This window comes from Nicotiana tabacum, chromosome 18, assembly GCF_000715075.1.
Source record: "Nicotiana tabacum cultivar K326 chromosome 18, ASM71507v2, whole genome shotgun sequence".
NCBI classification, from domain to species: domain Eukaryota; kingdom Viridiplantae; phylum Streptophyta; class Magnoliopsida; order Solanales; family Solanaceae; genus Nicotiana; species Nicotiana tabacum.
The window spans coordinates 124,087,135-124,108,929 of NC_134097.1; the positions used below are offsets into that span (position 1 = coordinate 124,087,135).

The following is a 21,795-nucleotide window of genomic DNA, read 5'->3' on the forward strand; positions in this document are numbered from 1 at the left end:
AGACGACGGAGTTTTGGGGCTGAGCAACTTGAATTTTTTGTTAATATATTTCAATGTATCTCGCTGTATTTCCATCTATTTCATTGTATTCATCGTCTTTTTTTTCATTGTATTTCAATGTATCTCGCTGTATTCCACGTATTTCATTGTATTCACTGTCTCGTTGTATTCCATGAATGTATTCATATATTTTTTTTAATTAATATAATTTATGTATTCAGCTGTATATATGTATTTAAATTGCTCTGTTTTTGTTGTATTTATCGGCTGGGAAAAATATTCAGCATATTTTCTTTGAAGATTGTTATGCTTTTGGGGTGTTTTTCGGTTGAGAATCTTTTTTATAACTGAAAATACAAATTTTGTGTGTTATATTTAAGTTTGTTGAGTTATATTAGGAGTCTATTATATTAATTGATTCACTTTCCGTTTAAAAATAGTGTAATCCCCTGTTTCACGCCGTGAATACAGTCGAATACAATAATTTATCCAGCTGTAATCACATGTTTCACGCCATGAATACAGTCAAATACACTCGAATACAAACATTTGTCTAGCTATAATCCCATATTTCACGCCTAGAAATGCTACTGTATTCATGAATACAGTAGCTTAAATACATCGAATACATTCTAAAAAAATCTCAAAACATAGCTATAGGAAGTAATATAGTAAATGGTAGCTACAACTAGCTAAAAACCACTAAAACATAGTGGTTTCTGAAAGTTTCTCCTTATTTTATCCATATATTGGACTTATTATCCAACTATATTAGCCCAATAAATTTATTTGAACTAATATATCTTGAATTTAAAATATAGTCCCAACTATTTTACGGATTTAATTCCTATAAAATTTATATGCCTACAATATTACTTCACCTCTATATTCCATAAATTATGCAAAAAATTAGGTATCTCTACAAGACAAAAAATTGATAAAAAAGTTGGAGAAAATATAAACTTAAGTAGTAATAGTTAATTAGGTAAAAGCTAGAAATCTAATTCATTTGCACTGTAGATTAAAAAGAGCTGCTAAAAAAGTTTAATATTTGAATATTAGAAAAATATAAATCATAAATTTATATGAGGTTTTGTAAAAATTGTATGAAATTACTTCTATAACAAAGGAGATACTTTTGATTTTTTTAACTACAAGAGAGAGTCTTCTTGAATCTCATACCTACAAAAAGTTTCTACAATTTTTTATTTATTTTACCATCTTAAAAATTACTTACTCCATTGAAAGTTTATTAACAGGAAAAAAGGAAATAAAAGGTACAATCACAGCAAACGTAAAGTACAACTGAGATAGTGAAGGAGAAGCCGGCATTAAAACTTAAAAAAGGAACTCCGTATTTAGGACACCACCCCGGCGGCGAATTGGAAGAGAAATCGCATAATCTGATCAGGTACGCCCCATCTAATTTGAGCTTGTTTCTTGTTCACTGGAAAAAAAAACTTTTTTTTAACTTTCAATTTTATTTTCACTTGCAATTGCTGGATTTTGCAATTTATCAGCAAGTCAAAAAACAAAACAAAAAAAAAATAAAAATGCAAGAACCTAAATTGGTTGGTCCACACACTTGTTTTGCTTTCTCGGTGGTTGGTAATACTGTTTTTTTTTTTTTTTTTTACTTTGTTAGTGTGTTTGTTGATACTTTTATGCTATAATATAGCTACATTTATCATTCTTGTTATTAGATTAGAACTTTAAGAAAACGAAATGAAAACTCACCCAAAAGAACAAAAAGAATAGAACTTTGACTGCTATTTCTGTGAGATTATCAGTTATGGAGTAAGTTCTTGTTTTTTTCCCACTCCATAATGCAAGACTTTAAAATGCTATGTTATAACTCATAAACTTTTAATCCTGCTAATAGCTTAAGATCAATTATGTAGTCCAAAATTAGTGATTGAACAAAATGTTATCTCTTAAAGAATAAAAATATTTATTATTGCTGTTTTCCCCCCTTTTTCACAGCAAAGTAGATTTCACCGGCGCTGTTGTTCAACTCAGAGCATTGTTCATAATGGAGCAAGATAGGTTTGTGCCTCTTGTAACTACTTACTTCATTGTTTTGACTTTTTTGGACGGTTAAAAGTGCTTAATTACATTCAAACATCCATTGCTAGTCTAAAGTCCAAAATCATAGCTATGATTAAGGAAGATTGAGGTCATTTTTTCTGTTGACATTATTGATTTAATTCGTTGTCATCCTTTCATCTCCTATATGGCCCTTTTTGCTTATGTTTTTCTTGCATTTATGTCATTTGCTAGTCTAAAGTCTAAACTCATAGCAGGTTAAATTCTCCACACACTTCAGCCATTTGCCTTGAAGTTCTAGGCCATCAACTTCAGTTTTGCCAGGTAATTAGGCATTCGAATATGGTCTGCGTCCTTTCTTTTCTTTTGGCTATGATAGTGACTCCTTGAGCCGTATCCATTTCTGTATTTTCATGCCATTCAAATTTGGCACCTCTATTGAGGTACTGCATGTATTGCATTTTTTTAATTGAGAAATAAGGAACACGAGAATCATGATTTTCATTTTAATTTGACTTAAAGAAATCAAAATTATGGAGTGAACATCAACAATCTCCAAAGAGAGCCGTTAGCTTTCACTGACAGTGATACTTGTCCTCATTCCTTCAGTTCATCAAGGAGATTCCGGGTTTACCAAAAACTGCATGGATATAAGTTTTTACTTGCTGTCTCTTGTCAAAATATATTCCTTACTGTCTTATTAACTTCTGTTTGAAGGTCTGCTCTCCTCTAATTTCCGCTAGTATATCTTGAATTGTTGGCCTTTCTTTGTTGTTTTAAATTATGACAGGATCCCAATTCGAAGCATTTAGGCACAACTGTTTGGGATGCATCAATGGTTTTAGTAAAATTTCTGGTAAGGATTAAAGTCCCCTCTGATACACTTCAGCTTCAACGCAGCTATTTTCGATTTGCTATTATAGGTTTCTAATTTACTCTAAGACTTGCTCAGAAATGTCTGTCCTTGCCATGATACTATACTCCTCTTTTTCATCTTTCTTAATCCCTGCTGTAATTTTTCATCTTCTTTTCCCTTTTCTGGCTGGTGATTATGATAGAGGGAACACTGACTTTAAAAATTGAGTCTGTTCAGTTATTCATGCTTTTATACACTTACTAATATTTACAGTTTGAGCATTCCTATTCCTTCAGTTTTGAGGTTATCATCTGGGAACTTATTTATTTGAAATTATAGGAAAAAAACTGTCGAAAGGGGAGGTTTTCTCCATCTAAATTGAGAGGAAAGCGTGTGATTGAACTTGGAGCAGGTTGCGGTGTTGCAGGATTTGGTAAGCTGCCTTTATTTTGTTAGGCTCAGTTCTTTTAGATGCCATTTACAGTGGGGCAGTTATTGTCTGAGATCGACCAAATCTCTCCACAGGCATGGCATTGCTTGGATGTGATGTTGTTTCAACTGACCAAACCGAGGTTTTGCCATTGCTGATGAGAAACGTGGAGCGTAATACTTCCAGGATAATGCAGACAGGCTCAGGTTCAGGTTTCAGCTTAATGTGCCATTTGTATCATTTTAGCTTTTTGTACTGTATACTCTTTGTCATTTGTCGTTTGTTTTGGCACTGCTAATTAAACTCTGTTCTGTTGATATCTTCTAAGAACCTAACTTTACCTGTTAACCTAATGGTGTTTCGTTCTATCAAACAGAAAGCTGCAAACTGGAATTGAATTTTGAGAGGATGTTGTTGTATTTACTATGACCGACTGAAAGCTCTATTCCTTGTAGACTCATTTGGTTCCATCGAGGCTGCAGAGTTGGACTGGGGTAATGAGAATCATATAAAGGCTGTTGAACCTCCATTCGATTATATCATTGGGACTGATGTTGTAAGTTTTATCATCGATAGGGTAGTGGAATTCTATTTGCTCCTTCACTGGCCTTTGCTTTGCACTGAGAATAAATTTCTTTATAGGAGACATCCAGTTTACCTGGAACCAATACGAATATACATTTACCGCTAGTGCTAAAAATTAAAGGAACCTGTATCCATGATGATTTTCTTTAGGGCATAGTGCATATTTTCTCATTTGGTTTCACTGGTATATTGTATTTTATGCCACAGTTTTTAATTCTGTCAATGATTTTTCAGCGTGTAGGGATTTTCATAGATGAGAATATGTCAAAGTAGCCTTTGGTTTCTCCTGCACACCGGATATCATTTATGAAATATAAATTAGTGCAGAAGCTGGTACCAGTATTGTTTCCAGGAATCATCTTAGGCCTTTACTTCTCTAAGTTATCTAGTTCTCTGGAACACATGTATTCCTAAAGATTGCTATTGCTTCTCTTATCGTCCAAGATTGTTTCTTTAAGCAATATTCTACTCCCCACCATTTGATTGAAATGCAGGAAACAAAGAATAGTTAAGCGTCTCTCTAGAATCTAAATTTCACATGGTGGAAGTCAGGATGAGGAGGAGCGTGTCTATTTCCGTGAACCAGCTCGGATTCATGACGGGACGCTCGACTACGGAAGCTATTCATCTGGTGAGGAGATTAGTGAATCAGTATAGGGAAAGGAAAAAGGACTTGCATATGGTGTTTATCAACCTTGAAAAAGCGAACGATAAAGTGCCGAGGGAAATTTTATGGAGGTATCTGGAGGTTAGTGGCATTCCGGTAGTGTACACTAGGGTGATTAAGGATATGTACGATGGTGCTAAGACTCGGGTGAGGACGGTGGGAGGGGACTTGGAGCACTTTCCAGTTGTGATGGGGCTGCACCAGGGATCGACTCTTATCCCGTTTTTATTTGCCTTCGCGATGGACGTACTGACGCGGCACATACAGGGGGAAGTGCCATGGTGCATGCTATTTGCCGACGATACAATGTTGATCGACGAGACGCGAAGCGGGGTCAATGCAAGGTTGGAGGTTTGAAAGCTAGTTTCAAGTATCTCGGGTCTATTATCTCGGGTCTAAACAGAATACTTAGTGCAAATTCAGTGACGGGGCTCATAAGTCACACGTGAATGTGAAGCTTGATACTCAAGTTATCCCCAAGAAAGCTAGTTTCAAGTATCTCGGGTCTATTATCTCGGGTCTAAACAGAATACTTAGTGCAAATTCAGTGACGGGGCTCATAAGTCACACGTGAATGTGAAGCTTGATACTCAAGTTATCCCCAAGAAAGCTAGTTTCAAGTATATCGGGTCTATTATCCAGGGTAACGGGGAGATTGACAAGGATGTCATACATCGTATTGGAACGGGATGGATAAAATGGAGGCATGCGTTCGGCGTCTTATGTGATAGGAATGTGCCGCCGAGACTTAAAGGTAAATTTTACAGAGTGGTGGTCCGACCAACTATGCTATATGGGGCGGAATGTTAGCCAATTAAGAATTTACATGTGGAGAGGATGAAAGTAGCAGAAATGAGGATGTTGAGGTGGATGAGTGGGTATACTAGGAGACATAAGATTAGTAATGAAGCTATTCGGGACAAAGTGGGACTGGCCTCCGTGTAGGACAAGATACGGGAGTCGAGGCTGAGATGATTCGGGCACATAAAGAGGAGAAGCATTGATGCTCCTGTCACAAGATGTGAGAGGCTGATCATGGCGAGTTTGAGAAGAGGTCGAGGTAGGCCAATGAAGTATTTGGGGGAGGTGATTAGACATGATATGGCGCGGTTTCAGCTTACTGAGGACATGACCCTTGATAGGAAGGTATGAAGGTCGAGGATTAGGATAGAAGGTTAGTCATAATTGTAAGCTTCTCCTTTTCTTACCAGTTACTTTAGTAGCACTCAGGTTCCTGCATATTCTTAACCAGATTGTTACTTCGTCATGTGATTTAGTTCGCTTTTGTTATCGTATTTTTTGTTGTTAGTGTTTAGTACTACTAATTCCCCCCCCCCCCCACCCTTTATTTTCTTTTTTCTTTTTCCTTTCTTCTTCTTCTTCTTCCCCCGTCGTCTTCTTCCTCTTCTTCCCCTTCTTCTTCTCACTCTTTCTAAGTCGAGGGTCTATTGGAAACAGCCTCTCTACCTTCACTAGATAGGGGTAAGGTCTGCGTACACACTACCCTCCTCAGACCCCACTTGTGGAAATATATTGGGTTAGTTGTTGTTGTATTTTCCTTTGGGCTGTCAACTAATCACTAGAACGTAACTATGAAATAATTGTCTTATTTCTCTAGTAGTATTAAAACCCGCGCGATGCGCGGATGGTACTTTTGAATATTAGTGTGATAATATTGTTCTTAATTATTTGCTCACTTCAATGCTATTAGGTATAGTAAATTTACTACATAAATAAGAAATATGGTCAAGGATGATGAATTTAAAAGGTAGCCATCTCAAACTCAAAAATCACATAGTTTCTAATCGTACACTTTAGGAACTTTTTTCCCAGGTTCCTAAACTGGGATGCTGTGGCATAAAGGCTGGAGTATTGATTCCTTTTTTTCATTTTACAGAGGTGACATCAATATCTCATACATAAAACATATATAAGAAGTTTAAAGTTTCACAAGCACAAGTAGATACAGAAACCTTAACTACACAGACACTTATTCAACTCTTGATTCATTCACTTAACTCACATATAACATTCAAAAGTTCCTTCTCATCATTCTGTGAATGATATAACAACATAAACATTCAAATGCGATATTTCAAAACTTTCCAATAGCTCTTCTAATATCAATCAAATCGATAACATAAAGAGTTAAGTAACTTTAGATTATAAATCATGATTCTAAATGGCAGAAACCAAATTAAAATACAACTTAAACTACTTCTCCTTCGTACCAAACTACTTGCTAATGCAATTGTCTAAATAACCTTATTTCATGAATTTTCTCCTGTTTAATCACTCTTTTGACCTTATTACTCCCTCCGCTTCACAATAAGTGACCAATTTGCTTTTTCATTTTGGTTCAAAATAAGTGTCCAGTTATGTAATCAAGAAAGAATTCAATTTGTTTTTACAAAATAACCCCTATGTACATATCCCTAAAAAGTTTTCTTACTCCTCACATTAAATGTTTAATTAGGGGTAGTTTAGTCATAGTAGGTATTTTTGTATAGAATTTCGTATTTTCTTAATGGGCATGCTCAAAGCAAATTGGACACTTATTGTGAACCGGAGGGAGTACTTGATAATTATGCAAGATCATAATCAACTTCTACTACATATGATCCATTGTCGTCTCTATTTCTCTTGGCAGGATTCCTTGCAGGAGAAAGCATCTCATTATCAGCCATGAAAACCTACAAAAAGAAAATAGTTAACAAATAATCAGAAAAGACAAATAAATTATTAAAATCATATTGTAGATGAGAAGCAGAATGTATGAGATACTAAAGTCACCCCCGTAAAATGGAAATGTCAGTTATACATAGAACCTTACATCCAATCACTACTAAGCTCGAGTTAATCAAGCTTAAATCTTCTAAAGGAAGACTCATCCAACTACATTCATGCATGATATCACACTTCCTACCTCTCTGAGTAAGCATCAGGACTAAGAGTATATTCAAAAGGTATATAATAAGACAAATTCTTTCAGTGTAAATAATGAGATCTACCTTAAATTAACCATAAACTTTCTTCTATGACTCTCGATGGGGTTAAAGGAGAGAGGGTCAGGAAAACATCCACCTTCTCTGTCATTGATTTGCTTTGACAAAACAGAAATATCTTCAGGTATTTCATCTCAAGGGCTCTCACGTTTCACACTTTGTGGTGCATTGACACCACTATATAATAACAAATTTCTGTTAAAGTTAAGGCTTTATTTCAGGAAAAAGCTAGATGCAGGTCGAAAACTGTCTTCAACTTCGTGTTGGGTGTCATTGCAGGATAAAACCAACATCACCAGAAGTTTAATGCCCGGACCTATAAACATAGGATTTTTCCTCTTCAACAACAAAGAACATGGAAAATTGTACAGAATGTCCAGGATTTGGGTAAAGGAGACATGCAATTGGACTGCGGTCAAACATATAGTAAAATTTTCCACTAACTGCAAAAGTCAAACATCCCATCACAAAGAATTAACTCTGGAAACACTAATATACATGTAACTGGGGAGCTTCTCGCCACCACAACAAATGGAGCAGTCAAAAACCAAAAAGATCCTTCTATACTTGGAAAATGGAAAGGAAAACAATGTTTCAGCTCTGGACATACTATAAACACCAAAATTAGTTATACTCTATATTAAATACTTTGTATAAGGTTATCGTTTTCGCTGATCTTAACAACATTATAAACTTTCGCATGCACTTTAGTGTTAGAGATCTTAACAGTCAATTTAAACATGACTTTTTTGTCAAGAATGTCATACAACTCCACTGAATAAGAACACTCATCAACAACATCAGAAGTATAAGACCAGATTAGTGTTAGAAATTCTAAAATACAAAAAGAAATAAAATAAAAAGTACATTTACTAAACCATCCCTTAAATCATTAGCCTACTTTTCTAAAAAGGAATGTACCTTTTCGTCTTGCATAATTAATTCAAGGGAGAACGGATTGTCTGGTTTATTGCGGTCTGGAACGTGCCACAATCTTACTACTCGTACCGTCAAATTCCAACTCATACTGTTACTCGATATATCACTGGTATAGTCAACTTTTGCCGTCATATTTTACTTTAGAGAAAGTTTGATCAAAGAATTGTTTGTACTAAAGTATATGCTTGGTGCAGCTATAATATATATATATATATGTACTGAAGACAAATCCTAAGCAGTAATTTAGAAAAAAATTCAATTGATATATATAAAGTATATAATATATATTCACATATCATTTTGCTTGCTATAGATAAGAAACAAAATACGTGTGTTTATGTGCATTAACTTATGAAAAAGAAATTTCCCTAAAAAGAGTCGAAAAATATGTGATTGCTGATGTAAGGGCAAATAGAATTCTGAATTCCAAGCAACTAATTTAGGGTTTATATCTAAAATTAAGGAGGAAAGTCATATGCACAAACATACCTCGAATTGGATTTTGGTTGGAGATGATAAAATGTAATTGCTGCTAGGAAATTGTGAATCTTTTCCAAGCAGAAATCCCTCCATTTTAGATAATAACCATTCCGATCTGAGGTCGTCTTAGCCCGTTTCTGATTTTGTAAACATACACTGTTTCTTGTTGCTAATTTTCTTCTCATCTTCCACGACCAAGTGATGTTGACAATTGAGTTAAGATGAGAATTGGGAATTTTTTTAGGAAGAGATAGAGATAAGAAGCTTTAGTAAATATGAAACACCGTTCTTTTGTTTAAGATGTGGTGTTTCTATAGTTTTCAGTGTTTTTTAATTTATTTAGTTGAAAATATATACAATTAACTGTAAGTAATGGAATTTTCTAGAAAAGAGGCGATAAAATTGGGATGATTGAGTGTTTTTTGGCCGAAAAATCTGTATATTAAAACATCTATTTTAATTGAAATAAGTTGCCAAATGTCTTGTTAATAGGTTGCCACTTGGCTTTTTAATAACTTGTCATTTGGCTAAACGAGAAGGCAAACTTTCTTGCTTTAATATATATATAGATTATAGGAATCTGCACTAATAATTACCTGTCTTTACTAGGTTTATGCAGAGCATCTGTTGGAACCACTTTTGCAGACAATAATTGCACTGTCTGGACCGAAGACGACAATTTTGGTGTTGTATCCTTTAAATTATTATAGAACTTGCAAAATTTATTCTCTTTATACAGAGCTCTTTTGATATTATTAATGAACTTTTCATTTATAGTTGGGTCATGAAATCCGATCGACAATTGTCCATGAAAAGATGCTTGAGATGTGGAAGAGTAATTTTGAAGTCAAAACTGTTCCAAAAGCAAAGGTAACTTCCAGCCCATCCTGGTAACATCTCATGCTAGCCGTCAACTAGGCCATACATTCTCCGATCATCATCAGTTGTGTGTATATTCTGGAACTTAATTATGGTAATCTATTCTTGAGATAGTCGCAGTAAACGTTGCATTTGGAAATGATTTTGTTGATTTTGTGTGGAAAGGGCTTCCTATAAATAATCAGTTTGACCATGAATTTTTCGTTGCGTTTTAAGTTCTCGGTCAAATTCTCGAACCGTGGACCTGATATTTTGCATCTCCAATCTGTCCTATGTCGAGAGTTATGGTTATAGATCAATTAAGATTTTTGAACATTCCTTAATTTTTACTGATGGGGGCCTACTTTTATGCAGATGCATAGTACCTATCAACACCCAAGCATCCAGTTATACATAATGGGCTTTAAGCCACAAGGAAATACCTCGGGAATTGTTACAGAGATGGCTCAGCAGCAGACCGAGGAGGTTGGGGAAAGAGAAACTATGCATGGACCAGAGGAAGATGATAGTAATTATGGGTTTAATAAAGATGATGCGACTGACAATGAGGGCAAGGTAGACAAAAACTTGGTTTTGGATGTAGAGAGCAGAAAGCTTAGTGATTGGGAAGCTAGAAGATGTGGTGCAATGGCTGCTAGGCTTCTTAGTGATGTCAAGATAACATAAATTATAGAGGTCAGCAGATATTTTTGAGTTTGCACTGTACTATACTTTTCTTACATGTGTGCATATCCTGCAGAATCAGTACTTATCCGAATCAGCAAGTGTTTGGAAACTCCAAAACCAAAAGAATGAATGACAATTTTTTTTTAAAAAAAAGGAAAGATAAGAAATATTATGATCTTTGTCTATGCATCCATAAACTCGTCCAATTCTTTTTTCTCCGTAAATTTTGTTGCAAGGGAAAATGAAGATATTTTCCATAACACGATTACGATGTGCTATCAGATTCAGGAAAATGATTGACGAATATTTTCTAAGATTTGGTTTTCCATGGGAAACTTTTTTCAGGTATCTATTGTGTCTTTTCTCTTGCTAAAAGTCAAAGCTATTTGTTGGCAGCTCCTAAAATGGCATTGCAATTGCCAACACTGTTGCATGATGCGCTACGAGTCAAGGACACTGAGGCAAGATTGTCTTTTCGCCAGAAGTTCTAGTCTTTGAAGTGCCCTCTTATGGTCCAAGTTCAAGTTCAAAATGCATCAAAAGAAGCAAGTCTATGCTTCCACAAAGTTGGACATCTAAGCTTTTTGGCAGCTTACTTGTTGCAGCAAGGTGTAAGTGCACTAGATGTAATTTACGAGTAGCATGTTAGACTCAGTTTTCGAACTTGTTTGGGTTTTTGAAGATGTGTCAAGAAAGATGATTTCTCAGCTGATGTCAGTTTAGATTGATTTTTTACTAATTTAACAAGTCCGATGACTACCTACTCCATGCATGTGTGAAGAAATCTCAAAATTTTCTGTTTTCTTTCCCTCTGAAAAAGGTAAGTCTATTTACTGGTCTAGATTTAGTTTTCATTTCCTGTAATCTGGAAAGAAGCGAACGACTAAATCGGAGAACGCCCATGAATGAGGTCTTATTACAGAATCCAAATTTTTTAAAAGTAGCCCTAGACAGCTCATTGCTAAGAGGAGAGCAAAGAAACTTGTGTTCCTAGTCATTACACTATCATCTAAAAGAAATAGTGGTCAATGAAGGGACCAAACAAGTTTTGCAAAATTCGAAGAAAAAAATTAGTAATAATTTTCTTAAATTTGTGTCTGCACAAAAAAATGTAGCTCATTAAAGGTCTAAAAGAGTAATAGCTCCAACAAAGGGGATCAAAGGGGGAGGGAATCAAGTGAATACTTCATTTCCAGTAAAACCTTAGTCAATTTCCAAAAGATAGTTTCCGCCTCTTGTTTAAGGTTAGCACATACAATAAAACACAGGCATGGTACCAAAACTCTCGTGTTCCCTCAAGAAAATTTTCTATAGAACAGCCACTCAAAATATTGATGTCATCAGTGAGAAGTGCGTATCGAACAAATGTTTTCTATAGAAGCATGCATACATTATGAAAACAAACCAAAACATTTGCTCCTCAAAAGAAACTACTCAGCGCAGTGCACTTTAGCATGGTTCCAATAGCAATCTATCATTTGACTCGTTTACAGCCCACACCTACCATCTCAAATTCTCAAACCATAATAAAATACGAGTCATCTCAACAGCTTAAACATGACCAATATTGTTTTTACATTCCCTCTCTCCTCCTTGGGGCACAAGTGATGATTTCGTCAACCCTTAGGATCATTTCAGCAGCCTCAGTGGCAGAGAGCAACACTGCCTGTTTGACTTTGAACGACTCAGATATTCCTAGCTCTGCCATATCTCCAACCTGTCAAACATTCCAAGTTGGATAAGTAAATTTAGACAAGTAGTACTGCCAATACGCAAGCACAAGAGAGTGGATCATCTGCACATGATTATGAATTTTTATTAGTGTTATGAAACAAGGAAAACAACATAAAGAACCAAAACAAAACAAAAAAGATGGAAGAAAGTCCCCTCCTGAGTCCGAAGAGAACAAGACATTTTCTCTTGCTTCTCCCTTTCCATTTAAGCCACACAAGAAGACGCTATTTTCCTTCCATCTTCTATTGCTTTTAATGTCATCTAACTCACTTAAGACTTCTTATTTCTACAGCTAACTAACAACCCAACAGGCATGGAAAAATGAGATCAGAGTAGGTCCCAATAGCTGATGTTTTACTGTTAGGGGTCGTTTGGTAGGATGCAATAGATAAAATAATGCACGCATTAGCTTTATGTTTTAATAATACCTTGTTTGGCACAATTTTTGAACTTGTGCATTAGTTATACACCCTATTTTGTATTATCTTACGCATAACTAATCATCGTGATATTAACAATGCAATGGATTTTAATGCATGCATTAGCTTAGTTAAGGACAAAATTGCCCTTTCAAATTTATGCTTGATTAAAATATGCTATTATTTTAATGCAAGTTTGATGTAAAGTTTGATATTAAAATTGCTTCCGCTATTTATATCTATACTCTGCCAATTTCTTCATTGTAAATTTATAAATCTGTACTCTAATACTATGTACTGGAATGCACTTGTATTCAACTAATTTTCCTTTTATATTGAAACTTTCTCTGCCTAATAATCCAAGAAAGTGAGAAATAAAATTATATTCCTAGTAGATAAATAAATATTTAGCATATTTTTTTTTATAAATATATATTCAGTTATATACTACAATATAGGTAGATAAATGAAATAATTTTTTTAAAACCTTTTTCATATAAAAACATTCCTCAACATATGTTTCTTTTAAAAAGATAAAGTGATGGACTGGTTATGAAGGTATTTTTGTAAGCAAATAATATTTTTAAAAATTGTGCAATGCTTTAATACATCAAACCAAACAATGGATAAGAAATATGTCGGCATAACTAATATCAGCGTTACTAATACACCATATTCAGCATTATTCTTATACATCCTACCAAACGACCCCTTAAAGTAACAAAGAACACTTGTGCAACAGATACGAAAACAATGACTGTGCAACAGATACGAAAACAATGACTTTATTCCCGCGCGCGGGGGGAGGAGGGGTTGCCTTTATCAAACATTGAGTTGCAAACAAATTAAGCAATAATGCCTCAAAAGTTAAATGGCGGTTACGGTGAAATCTCCTGAGACAGAAAACAAATCTGACTTGAGATATAATTTTTGCTTTTGAGAAACAGAAAACTGACCATACTGTGAAATATGTGCTTAGTACAGATGTACATCTTATTTGAAAGTATTGACACAATCATACATGCACTTTAAGACATTAAACCAATTTTAGCTTTATCGTTTCCATTGTTGCCTTCATTAATTAAAGGCAAATTCAAGCAAAAATAAAGCAGAGACAACAAACTTCATTTCAAAATTCTTAAACCAGTTACTCACAGATCCAGAGATGACATCAATTCCTGCATTGCTTTCCTCCTTGTGGTGTTCCGCACGAAGCTGAGCAATCAGCTCGGCACTATCTAATCCGGCATTGTCGGCAATAGTCGTTGGAATTGCCAAAAGTGCACGGGTAAAAGCCTCAATTGCATGAGATCTTTTACCTGGAGTCTTCTTAGCTAGTTCATCAACCGCCTTAGCCATCACCATCTCAGGCCATCCACCTCCAAGTAAAACCCTACTGTCATTTACTGTCTGAGACAGTACGCACAATGCATCGTGCAGAGATCTTTCAGCTTCATCCAGTACATGAGGGCTGAAAATAAGGGATAAAGGGAGATGCCAAGGCCACATCACAAGTATCATCACAGTTAAAATTCCCAAAAAGAAAACAAAACAACTCCAGAAGCAAAGCAAGTTGACCAATTATGCACATATCTGTAAGGGATTTAAATAGGGTGAACAAGTAGGAATAGATCAAACCAGTTAGACACTGAGCTTCTAATTGGAACAACGTTGTTTTGGGACCCTTTTTAGATCTTTCCAATAGCTGTGCTGTCTTCTTGGACTTGGTCCAGATGGTCCTTTGAATTCAGCTCTCAAGCTTAGTTCCGGTTCTTTTATTTTGATCAGGTAAAGTAAATATTAATTATAACCTGTAAAGTTTAAAATATTAAAGGCGCGCCACACACACATAATTTGTATTTTCTTGTTCATAGTTTTTCTTCTTTTTCTTCCACATATAAAATTTATTATCCCCAGACTTCTCTTAGGCGTCTACAATGTCTTGGTTCAATATTCATGCAAAGGGATATGTTAGTTATGCATAACAAGCTTGAACAAGCAAGTGAAAGAAATAAAAAACTTTTTAGTGAAGTCACAAGGAACGGTGGAAGATTGTTCCGGCGTGCATATGGTGGACACTTTGGAAGGAGAGGAATGCAAGATGTTTTGAAGGCAAGAGCAGTTCAACACAGAAAATCAAGAGTTCTTGTATTTCTCTTTTTCATTTTTGGTGTAAAGAACAGTTGATAGGTGATGTAGAATCACTACTAGACCTTTTTGATTCTCTGTAAGATTTTCAGGGGCTGTACTTGTAAATATTAGATACCAGCCCCGTTTTTTGGGTGCTAAGAATATAATTGTTACCTTTTTCAAAAAAAAAAAAAGCTTTTTAGTGAAACATGACCAGTTGATACAGCACCAAAGATAAGCGGTCATTTTGAATCTCAACAAAATTATACCACCATGCAGACAACAACAATGACCCTGCTCCCCAGCCTTCCATACCAACAAAGGAAGCAGAGGAGAAATTACAATAAAAGACGAACAACATAACACCAACATACCTTGCACCTCTCAAAACAATTGTACATGCCTGACCCATTTCAACCCCAGAGAAGTGGATTAGCTTATCTTCACCAATCATAATCTCCTCGATAAGTTTGCAGTGGCCAAGCTTGACAGACTCTGGATTATCAAAGGTTGATGCAATTTCTCCACCAGTAACTAAACCCAACCGCTCAATACCATCAAAATCAGCATGCTCTATTGCAAGTATCCCTGCATCAGCAAATAGTTCCTCTGGGAAATTGTAGATAAGCTGTCGGTTAACAAAGCAATTTATTCCATGACTGATGATCTTTTGCACCTTCTCTCTCATTTTTCCCTTTTCAGCTGCTTCTAGATCAGCAACCTTGGTCATTGAGTCAACTCGAACACGTGCTCCATATATCTTCACTTTATCTGTATCCATAGCAGTATTTGCCACCAAAATCTTAGCATTTTCAATGCGTTTTGGTTGGCCAACCCCAATCTTTTTGTCCAAAATAAACCTGCATAAAAGAAACTTTACCACTTCAAAAGAGAACATGTAATCCAATGCTTGTCCTGGATACGTAGCTTTGTCTTTCAAAGAGGAAAAGGAACTGAGAAACTTATGTTCCATTGAGGTGGACTGGGGTAATAAAACTTATTATCAGTATAAAATATGAGAAATTTTGTTCCAAATCAAGCCTGGCTTATATGGTTTGGACTCATTAATGCGGATTGAGCGCTTTCAGCTACTCTAATCTAGAGAATACTAGAATGAACAAACACCAATATAGCCGTACTGGAACAGAGTTCTGCGGCTAATTCTCGGACTAAGGTCGACCAAGCATTGAGAAAGATTCCATACATCCATCCTAGATAGCCATCTTAGACAATAACCTAGCTTCATGCTGGTTCAAGGCAGACTCTTCTGAAATTAGTTGAGGCCCAAGAAAACCATATATACGAACATCAGGTTCATCAACTGATGGATATAGTAATGAATGCAGTAGAATTACATTGGATAACAGGCTGCTTTCACTAAGGTAAACAAAGAACACAAATGCAAACATCAATAAAGCTAGTCATATGTCTTTAATCGGAAATTACCATGTTTGAGAATGACGAACAAATAATTAATCAAAAGAAGAGCTAGACATGCGACGAAAATACATCAAGTAGTAAATAGTTCGAACCAGAGGACCCACCCTTCATCTAAAAATGAATCCTTCAATGAACCTCCAGGTTTCTTAATTATCTGGATTGCCTCAAGATTGGTACTGCCCTGTCATTACAATTGATATAGAAAAAGATTTAAAACACGATAACTGAATAAAACTCACAAACAGGAGGGAATGTGAAAGAGTTAATGAGGAGAAAACACAATACATCCTCATGTTAATTTTTCACGTTAGATAATACTAGGCAGAAGGTGATGAATCCACAATATGAAAGAAAGTGAAACAGTCCTAATTTTGTAGAAATCAAATTTCAACCCTTTGAAGAAAAATATTTAGTTTCTGACCTAGGAAAGAGGGAAAACTATGTTTTTCTTAGATAAGGAAGAGGAAACTAAGTTTCTTTCACATTAAAAAAAATGGAACTACTCTCAGATGTTTCTCCTTTTTTGATCTAGTCACATATAACTAGTTCCTCTCTATCGGCATGCAACATAAGATTTTGTTGTATCAGTGTCGACCAGAATCTCAGTAGCTCCCTTCCCACAATGTTGTGTCTCACAAGCATAAAAAACGCAATGATTTAAGTTACATACACTACAGCTTAAAGATTTTTTACACTATCCATGAATTTTATCCTGTGATAGTAGGTGAGGTTGCAATTTCTCATTAATGTTTATCATAGAGACTTACCAGTAATTGCTATTTTATAAGAGACCTCATTGTGTAAATATTTTTTTAAACCGTCCGTACAAAAAATTTAAACTCAAAAAGCAATACAACGCTTCAGGGATGTGATGCCACATAAAAATTACTTCAGATTTAATCTCATCTTCTTACCCAACAATCCACATTGAGTGATGCAGGGACATTTACCAGTAACCAACACCCTAATTAGTCTATATGCCACTCTAACTGTAAATAATATTTACTCCCTCCTGCTCATTGAATGACACATAGTTTGAGTGCATGTAATCTTGATAAGGTAAGTTTGACTAATGCACTATATAAGCAAAGCAAGAGTAGAACAAAACAATTATTAACGTAATACTCCCCTATCGAAATGCTTCCTTTTGCTCACTGAGCCAAACAAAGTGATTTTAAGTGTATTACAACAACAACAACAACAAAAAAAAAAAAAAAAAAACCAGTTTGATCCCATAAATTTAAGTGTATTACTTCATCAATTTAATTGGAATACCTATATGTATTTAAGGTCAAACATTAAACAACAGTGTTCAATTAGATTCTCAAGCGTCATGCCAACAACTTAAGTCAAAGTGCTTTGTCAGAATGTGCAGTTATACCTCATTGCAAAGTTGTCAAGCTACACAACTGATGCAGATAAACATCTATAGGATAATGCAAAAGAAAAAAGGGATTGGAATAATAATTGCAGATAGAGATCACAAGATTAAAAAGAAAAATATGCTCTTTGTAAGTTGCTAAAGCAGATGAAATATTCACCTTTAACCTCATAACCGCATCAACAGCCAGTTTCGCAAAATGCTCCTTGTCCTGAGACAAGATTTTTGAGCTCAAAGTAGTCCTTGCAATATTCATTAAGTCTGATCTAAACTTCTCTGCAACATCAAAAGATTAAAAAAACTATGACCATATCATTCTGAGAAAATCAAGATAAATAAATCTCTTGGCTGTCAGCTACTAGCATCCATGAAAAGTTATCTTGGAATAGTGCAAAGAGAAAGTAGTACACCAATCTAAGGAAAATCAATATATGCCACTGAATGTAGGTTCTCTGCTATGATATTACATTCAACTAAACAACTCAAGCAATGATACCTGCATCCTGCTTGTTATCCACAACCTTCTGCTCCAGAACATTGCGTGCACACTCAGATGCCATCCGGAAACCTGATATAAAGAAGCAAATAAAAAATTGAAAGGTATACTAAGCATGAAACCAGATTAGGTACCTCAAAGAACATTAATTTTATTACTAAGAAATAGGAACTTGCTATGTTTTGGCTTGATAAACAGAATAGAAATATATTTTGGCAGTTTTGGATTGAAATGTCCAGGCGTGAAGGAATTCAAGCTGTCTCTTGGCAATCTCTCCTTTATAGTAGTAGATTATTTTAGACAGAGGTGTCTGGGCCAGCTTGCTGCACCTCGACTATTCCTCCGGGTACCTTCTACCTCCTTACCGGGTAACTCTCAGCCCACCAACACTTAGGCAAATGAGACGAATTCACCTAGTAATTTTGTCTTGCTGGAAATAGTAGTTGAGTTCTTCTTTTCTTTCATTGTATTACATAGAAACTGTAGATTCTAACTGAAACAGACTCCATTATGAAAACAAGCATTGGGACAGATTTGGATGATATTTGCTAATGTAGCACTCAGATATCATCCATGGGTCAATCCTTTTCTAGATTAACAAACGTCAAGCATCAGAAAGCAAGTACACCAGATGCTTCAATAGATAAAAGAAAAGATGCCCAATTTAAGACAAAGTAGCAAGCATGCATTGCACTAATGGTACACAAGCAAATTTGATAAAGCAGCCCAAAAGCAGTTTGTACTCTAACTGTTCTGCACATAGGAAGCTTGAAGGAAGCCTAAATAATATACATACACGTGAGTATAAGAGATGTGTTTTTTTATGAAGTAAACTGATATCACTAAAGAGCATCAGGAAGATGCTAATAGCAAAAGATTTACAAAAGATAGTTAGATCCTATACGAGAGTGACTAGACTAAGAACATGGAGCTAACGAAATCCAGAAAGCTGTCAATACTATTTACAGGGGACAGAAGGTTCCAATTGAACAAATTAACTAAGCATATAGCTTTCAGGGAATGAGTTGGAGTTGAGATCCCATCAAAACATCTGCGATTCCTTTCGTTCCAGACACACCAAAAAATAACTGCTTGAATCATTCTCCAGATCTTCAACGTGTGTATAAGAGATATGTTAAGACATCAGATCATTAGAACAAACCTGAGATAATTGTCATCGGGTGAATTTTTGAATTTACCAACTTTTCTGCCTCCCTCAAAAGTTCTCCAGCCAAAACGACTACTGAAGTTGTCCCATCACCAACTTCATCATCCTGTACCTTGGAGATATCTTTAAAAGGGTCAAGGTATAACATTCATAAAATCACATCATTTTGTTCCCCAGGATCTCTTTCCTGTGATAAAGTCTCAGCCCCTCTATCTCCTTCAACTATCTTTTTTTTTTTGAAAAACATATCTCCTTCAACTATCTGTAAAAGGTCTTAAAAATACATATCTGGCATTTTTCTTTAATGATAACTTAAACCAGAAAACAAAGAGGAAGAAGGTTGTGGTGTAATCTTACACTAAAACCCTTATTACCTGTAACCTATTAAACACTATGTTACATGGATTCATTTTCGGATACGATCCAACTTTAGCTTCAGCCCTAGTGCCAAGGAGTTCACCAACCAACTACGGAGACTATTTATTTCAAGAAAAATGATCCCTTACTTCAGGGAAAATAACAAGAAATACAGAAATATCAAGGATACCCACGAGGACCTTGGCAGCTGGATTGTCAATATGGAGGGACTTCAAAATTGTTGCACCATCATTGGTAACTGTAACACTGTGTCCTCTGCCTGTCGATTGCAAAATTTTATCCTGCAAATATTGAAAATGTAGTATTTGTCAAACCACAATCCTAACTCTTCTCAATACCTGCAAAATACATAATCAAAGACTGAGCTTACCATCCCCTTAGGTCCTAAGGTTGTCTTTACCAAGTCAGCAATTGCCATTGCTCCAATAAACGACGCCTAGAGTTTCAAACACTCAATTATTTCAGAAAACTGAAGAATAATAAGCATAAGTTGCTACAAAAAAAGATTGTAGCAGATTCTCAACAAAACACATACATTAACATGGCAATGCAACATATAAACCTGTCTTTTCTTTCAATATAGATGGAAAATTATGATAACTGTATATACGTACAACCTATATAAATAGTATAATTTTTCAGTGACGGGTGTTTGACCACCCTTGAGCCTATGTGGCTCCGCCACTGTTCAGTAACCTATTAAAATAGCTTCTACGCAAACTCAGTCGGTATTTGCTGAGAAATGAGACTTACCATCCTAGCGCGCTCGCCCTTTTCTTCAGTGGCTTCATCTTTGAAGATTTTGTCAATCTGAGAACATAAAAGAACATTATATATAGAATCCACAAGCTAAACGTTATTAAAACAAACCAAAAAAAGTGGAAAAACAAACATAACGTACCGCCATTTGAAAGAAAATGGAGATGTGAAGCTGAACCTTAACAACTATCTAGAACAACAAAACAGGTGCGATATCACAACATTACAGAGTCAGTTCAAGAACAAATGTAATTATTCAAAACCCTAAAAATATAAAATCCATTCCCCTTTTACAATCAACGAAATAAAAGATCAAATCTTTTTCTTGATAATGATCTTTAACGCAAAACAAAGTAAAACTCAGTCATTTACAGAATACCCATTAGTTAAAATATCTCAGAGAGAAGATACATAGTGAAGAAATCAGCCACAACAGAACTCTATAGGAAGTTATGAAAATTCAAGACTAGGGCAAAAGATGTGTAAAAGGATAAATTATGAGAACATGGTTCGTTTAATGCTACAAGAGATCAGGGAAAAGACACCTGAAATAATAATCGTCGACTATGGCGGCGCCGGAAAAAACTACTTGCACTAGTGAAAGTTGGAAAGTGAGAAGGGTTCGGGAGGAAGTGGGAAAACGGAGGTTTAAATGGTCTGATTGGTATTTTATTAGTTTAGTAAGGGTATAATGGTCCTTAGAATTTAATGGGCTTGCTCGTTTTGCCTGATCCAATAAGATCGGAGCAAGTGCACAGATAACCCATTTTGGGACTCGCATTTAGATCATGACCTAAATTCTTAAATTTTTGCAAGTCTAGCCACTTCAGAAGCAAGTGTTGTATTGCTTCAAAGATGATCTTGTACAAAAGAGAATGTTGAGCAGGGGGTTCAAAATCGAACCGAAACCAAAAATCGAATCGAAACCGAAGCTTAATGGCTTATTGGTATCGGGTTAAAGGTTTAACGGACGGAAAATGGATTAAATTTTTTTTATTAGCGGCTTATCGATTTGGGAACGAATTATTCAATTTTCTTAACGGATAATCCGTTAACCCGTTAAGAATATATATATATATATATATATATATATATATATATATATATATATAATATTTATTTTTATCCATATATATATTAAATAATCAAAAATCCTTCTTCCTCTGGTACTCTATCAAAGTGAATTAGAATAAAAGAAAGCCAAATAAAAGGAGTCATCTAACTGTGACAAAAGACAGAATTTGTTGTCTGAAACAAGATAACAATACCAGTTACACCACTGCTTCATCAACTTTGTCTGGGTTTTAAGGCATCCTAGAATTCTAAGCATGACGAAC

General features: G+C 35.3%; 2 protein-coding genes across 7 annotated transcripts; one reads left to right on the forward strand and one right to left on the reverse strand.

Moving 5' to 3' along the window:
* The first annotated feature begins 1,243 nt into the window (after positions 1-1,243).
* On the forward strand, positions 1,244-11,314 carry LOC107788305 (uncharacterized). 6 transcript variants are annotated; one of them, XM_016609982.2, is made up of 11 exons: positions 1,244-1,411; positions 1,984-2,046; positions 2,304-2,370; positions 2,837-2,902; positions 3,242-3,335; positions 3,428-3,544; positions 3,788-3,888; positions 9,618-9,692; positions 9,786-9,878; positions 10,242-10,562; positions 10,950-11,314. In XM_016609982.2, exons 2-10 carry the CDS (start codon positions 2,033-2,035, stop codon positions 10,551-10,553), a joined length of 939 nt encoding a protein of 312 aa, XP_016465468.1. In that variant the 5' UTR covers positions 1,244-1,411; positions 1,984-2,032; the 3' UTR covers positions 10,554-10,562; positions 10,950-11,314. The 6 variants fall into 6 exon arrangements, with proteins under 6 accessions (XP_016465468.1, XP_075093334.1, XP_016465466.1 ...); XM_075237233.1 differs by having other exon boundaries at positions 1,247-1,411; positions 3,428-3,538; XM_016609980.2 differs by lacking the exon at positions 1,244-1,411 and adding an exon at positions 1,700-1,797 and having other exon boundaries at positions 10,899-11,314.
* Positions 11,315-11,843: 529 nt separating this feature from the next.
* LOC107795385 (T-complex protein 1 subunit beta) lies at positions 11,844-21,131 on the reverse strand. The gene is made up of 12 exons (XM_075237234.1): positions 21,004-21,131; positions 20,601-20,648; positions 20,453-20,509; positions 20,070-20,135; positions 19,869-19,980; positions 19,316-19,444; positions 18,154-18,225; positions 17,818-17,933; positions 16,381-16,457; positions 15,211-15,696; positions 13,862-14,177; positions 11,844-12,270 (listed from the first exon to the last, which is right to left on the reverse strand). The coding sequence occupies exons 2-12, from the start codon at positions 20,604-20,606 to the stop codon at positions 12,127-12,129; spliced, it is 1,581 nt and encodes a 526-aa protein (XP_075093335.1). The 5' UTR covers positions 20,607-20,648; positions 21,004-21,131; the 3' UTR covers positions 11,844-12,126.
* Between the last annotated feature and the right edge of the window lie 664 nt (positions 21,132-21,795).

Bases quoted from the DNA above. Each gene is read 5' to 3' on its own strand.
- LOC107788305 (XM_016609980.2), top strand. The intron at 2,047-2,303 runs GTTTGTGCCTCT...AACTCATAGCAG, and splicing joins TTCATAATGGAGCAAGATAG to GTTAAATTCTCCACACACTT. The intron at 9,879-10,241 runs GTAACTTCCAGC...ACTTTTATGCAG, and splicing joins AAACTGTTCCAAAAGCAAAG to ATGCATAGTACCTATCAACA.
- LOC107795385 (XM_075237234.1), bottom strand. The intron at 15,697-16,380 runs GTGGGTCCTCTG...TCTTTTATGCAG, and splicing joins GATTCATTTTTAGATGAAGG to GTTTATTTTGGACAAAAAGA. The intron at 12,271-13,861 runs GTGAGTAACTGG...AATGTTTGACAG, and splicing joins TTGATGTCATCTCTGGATCT to GTTGGAGATATGGCAGAGCT.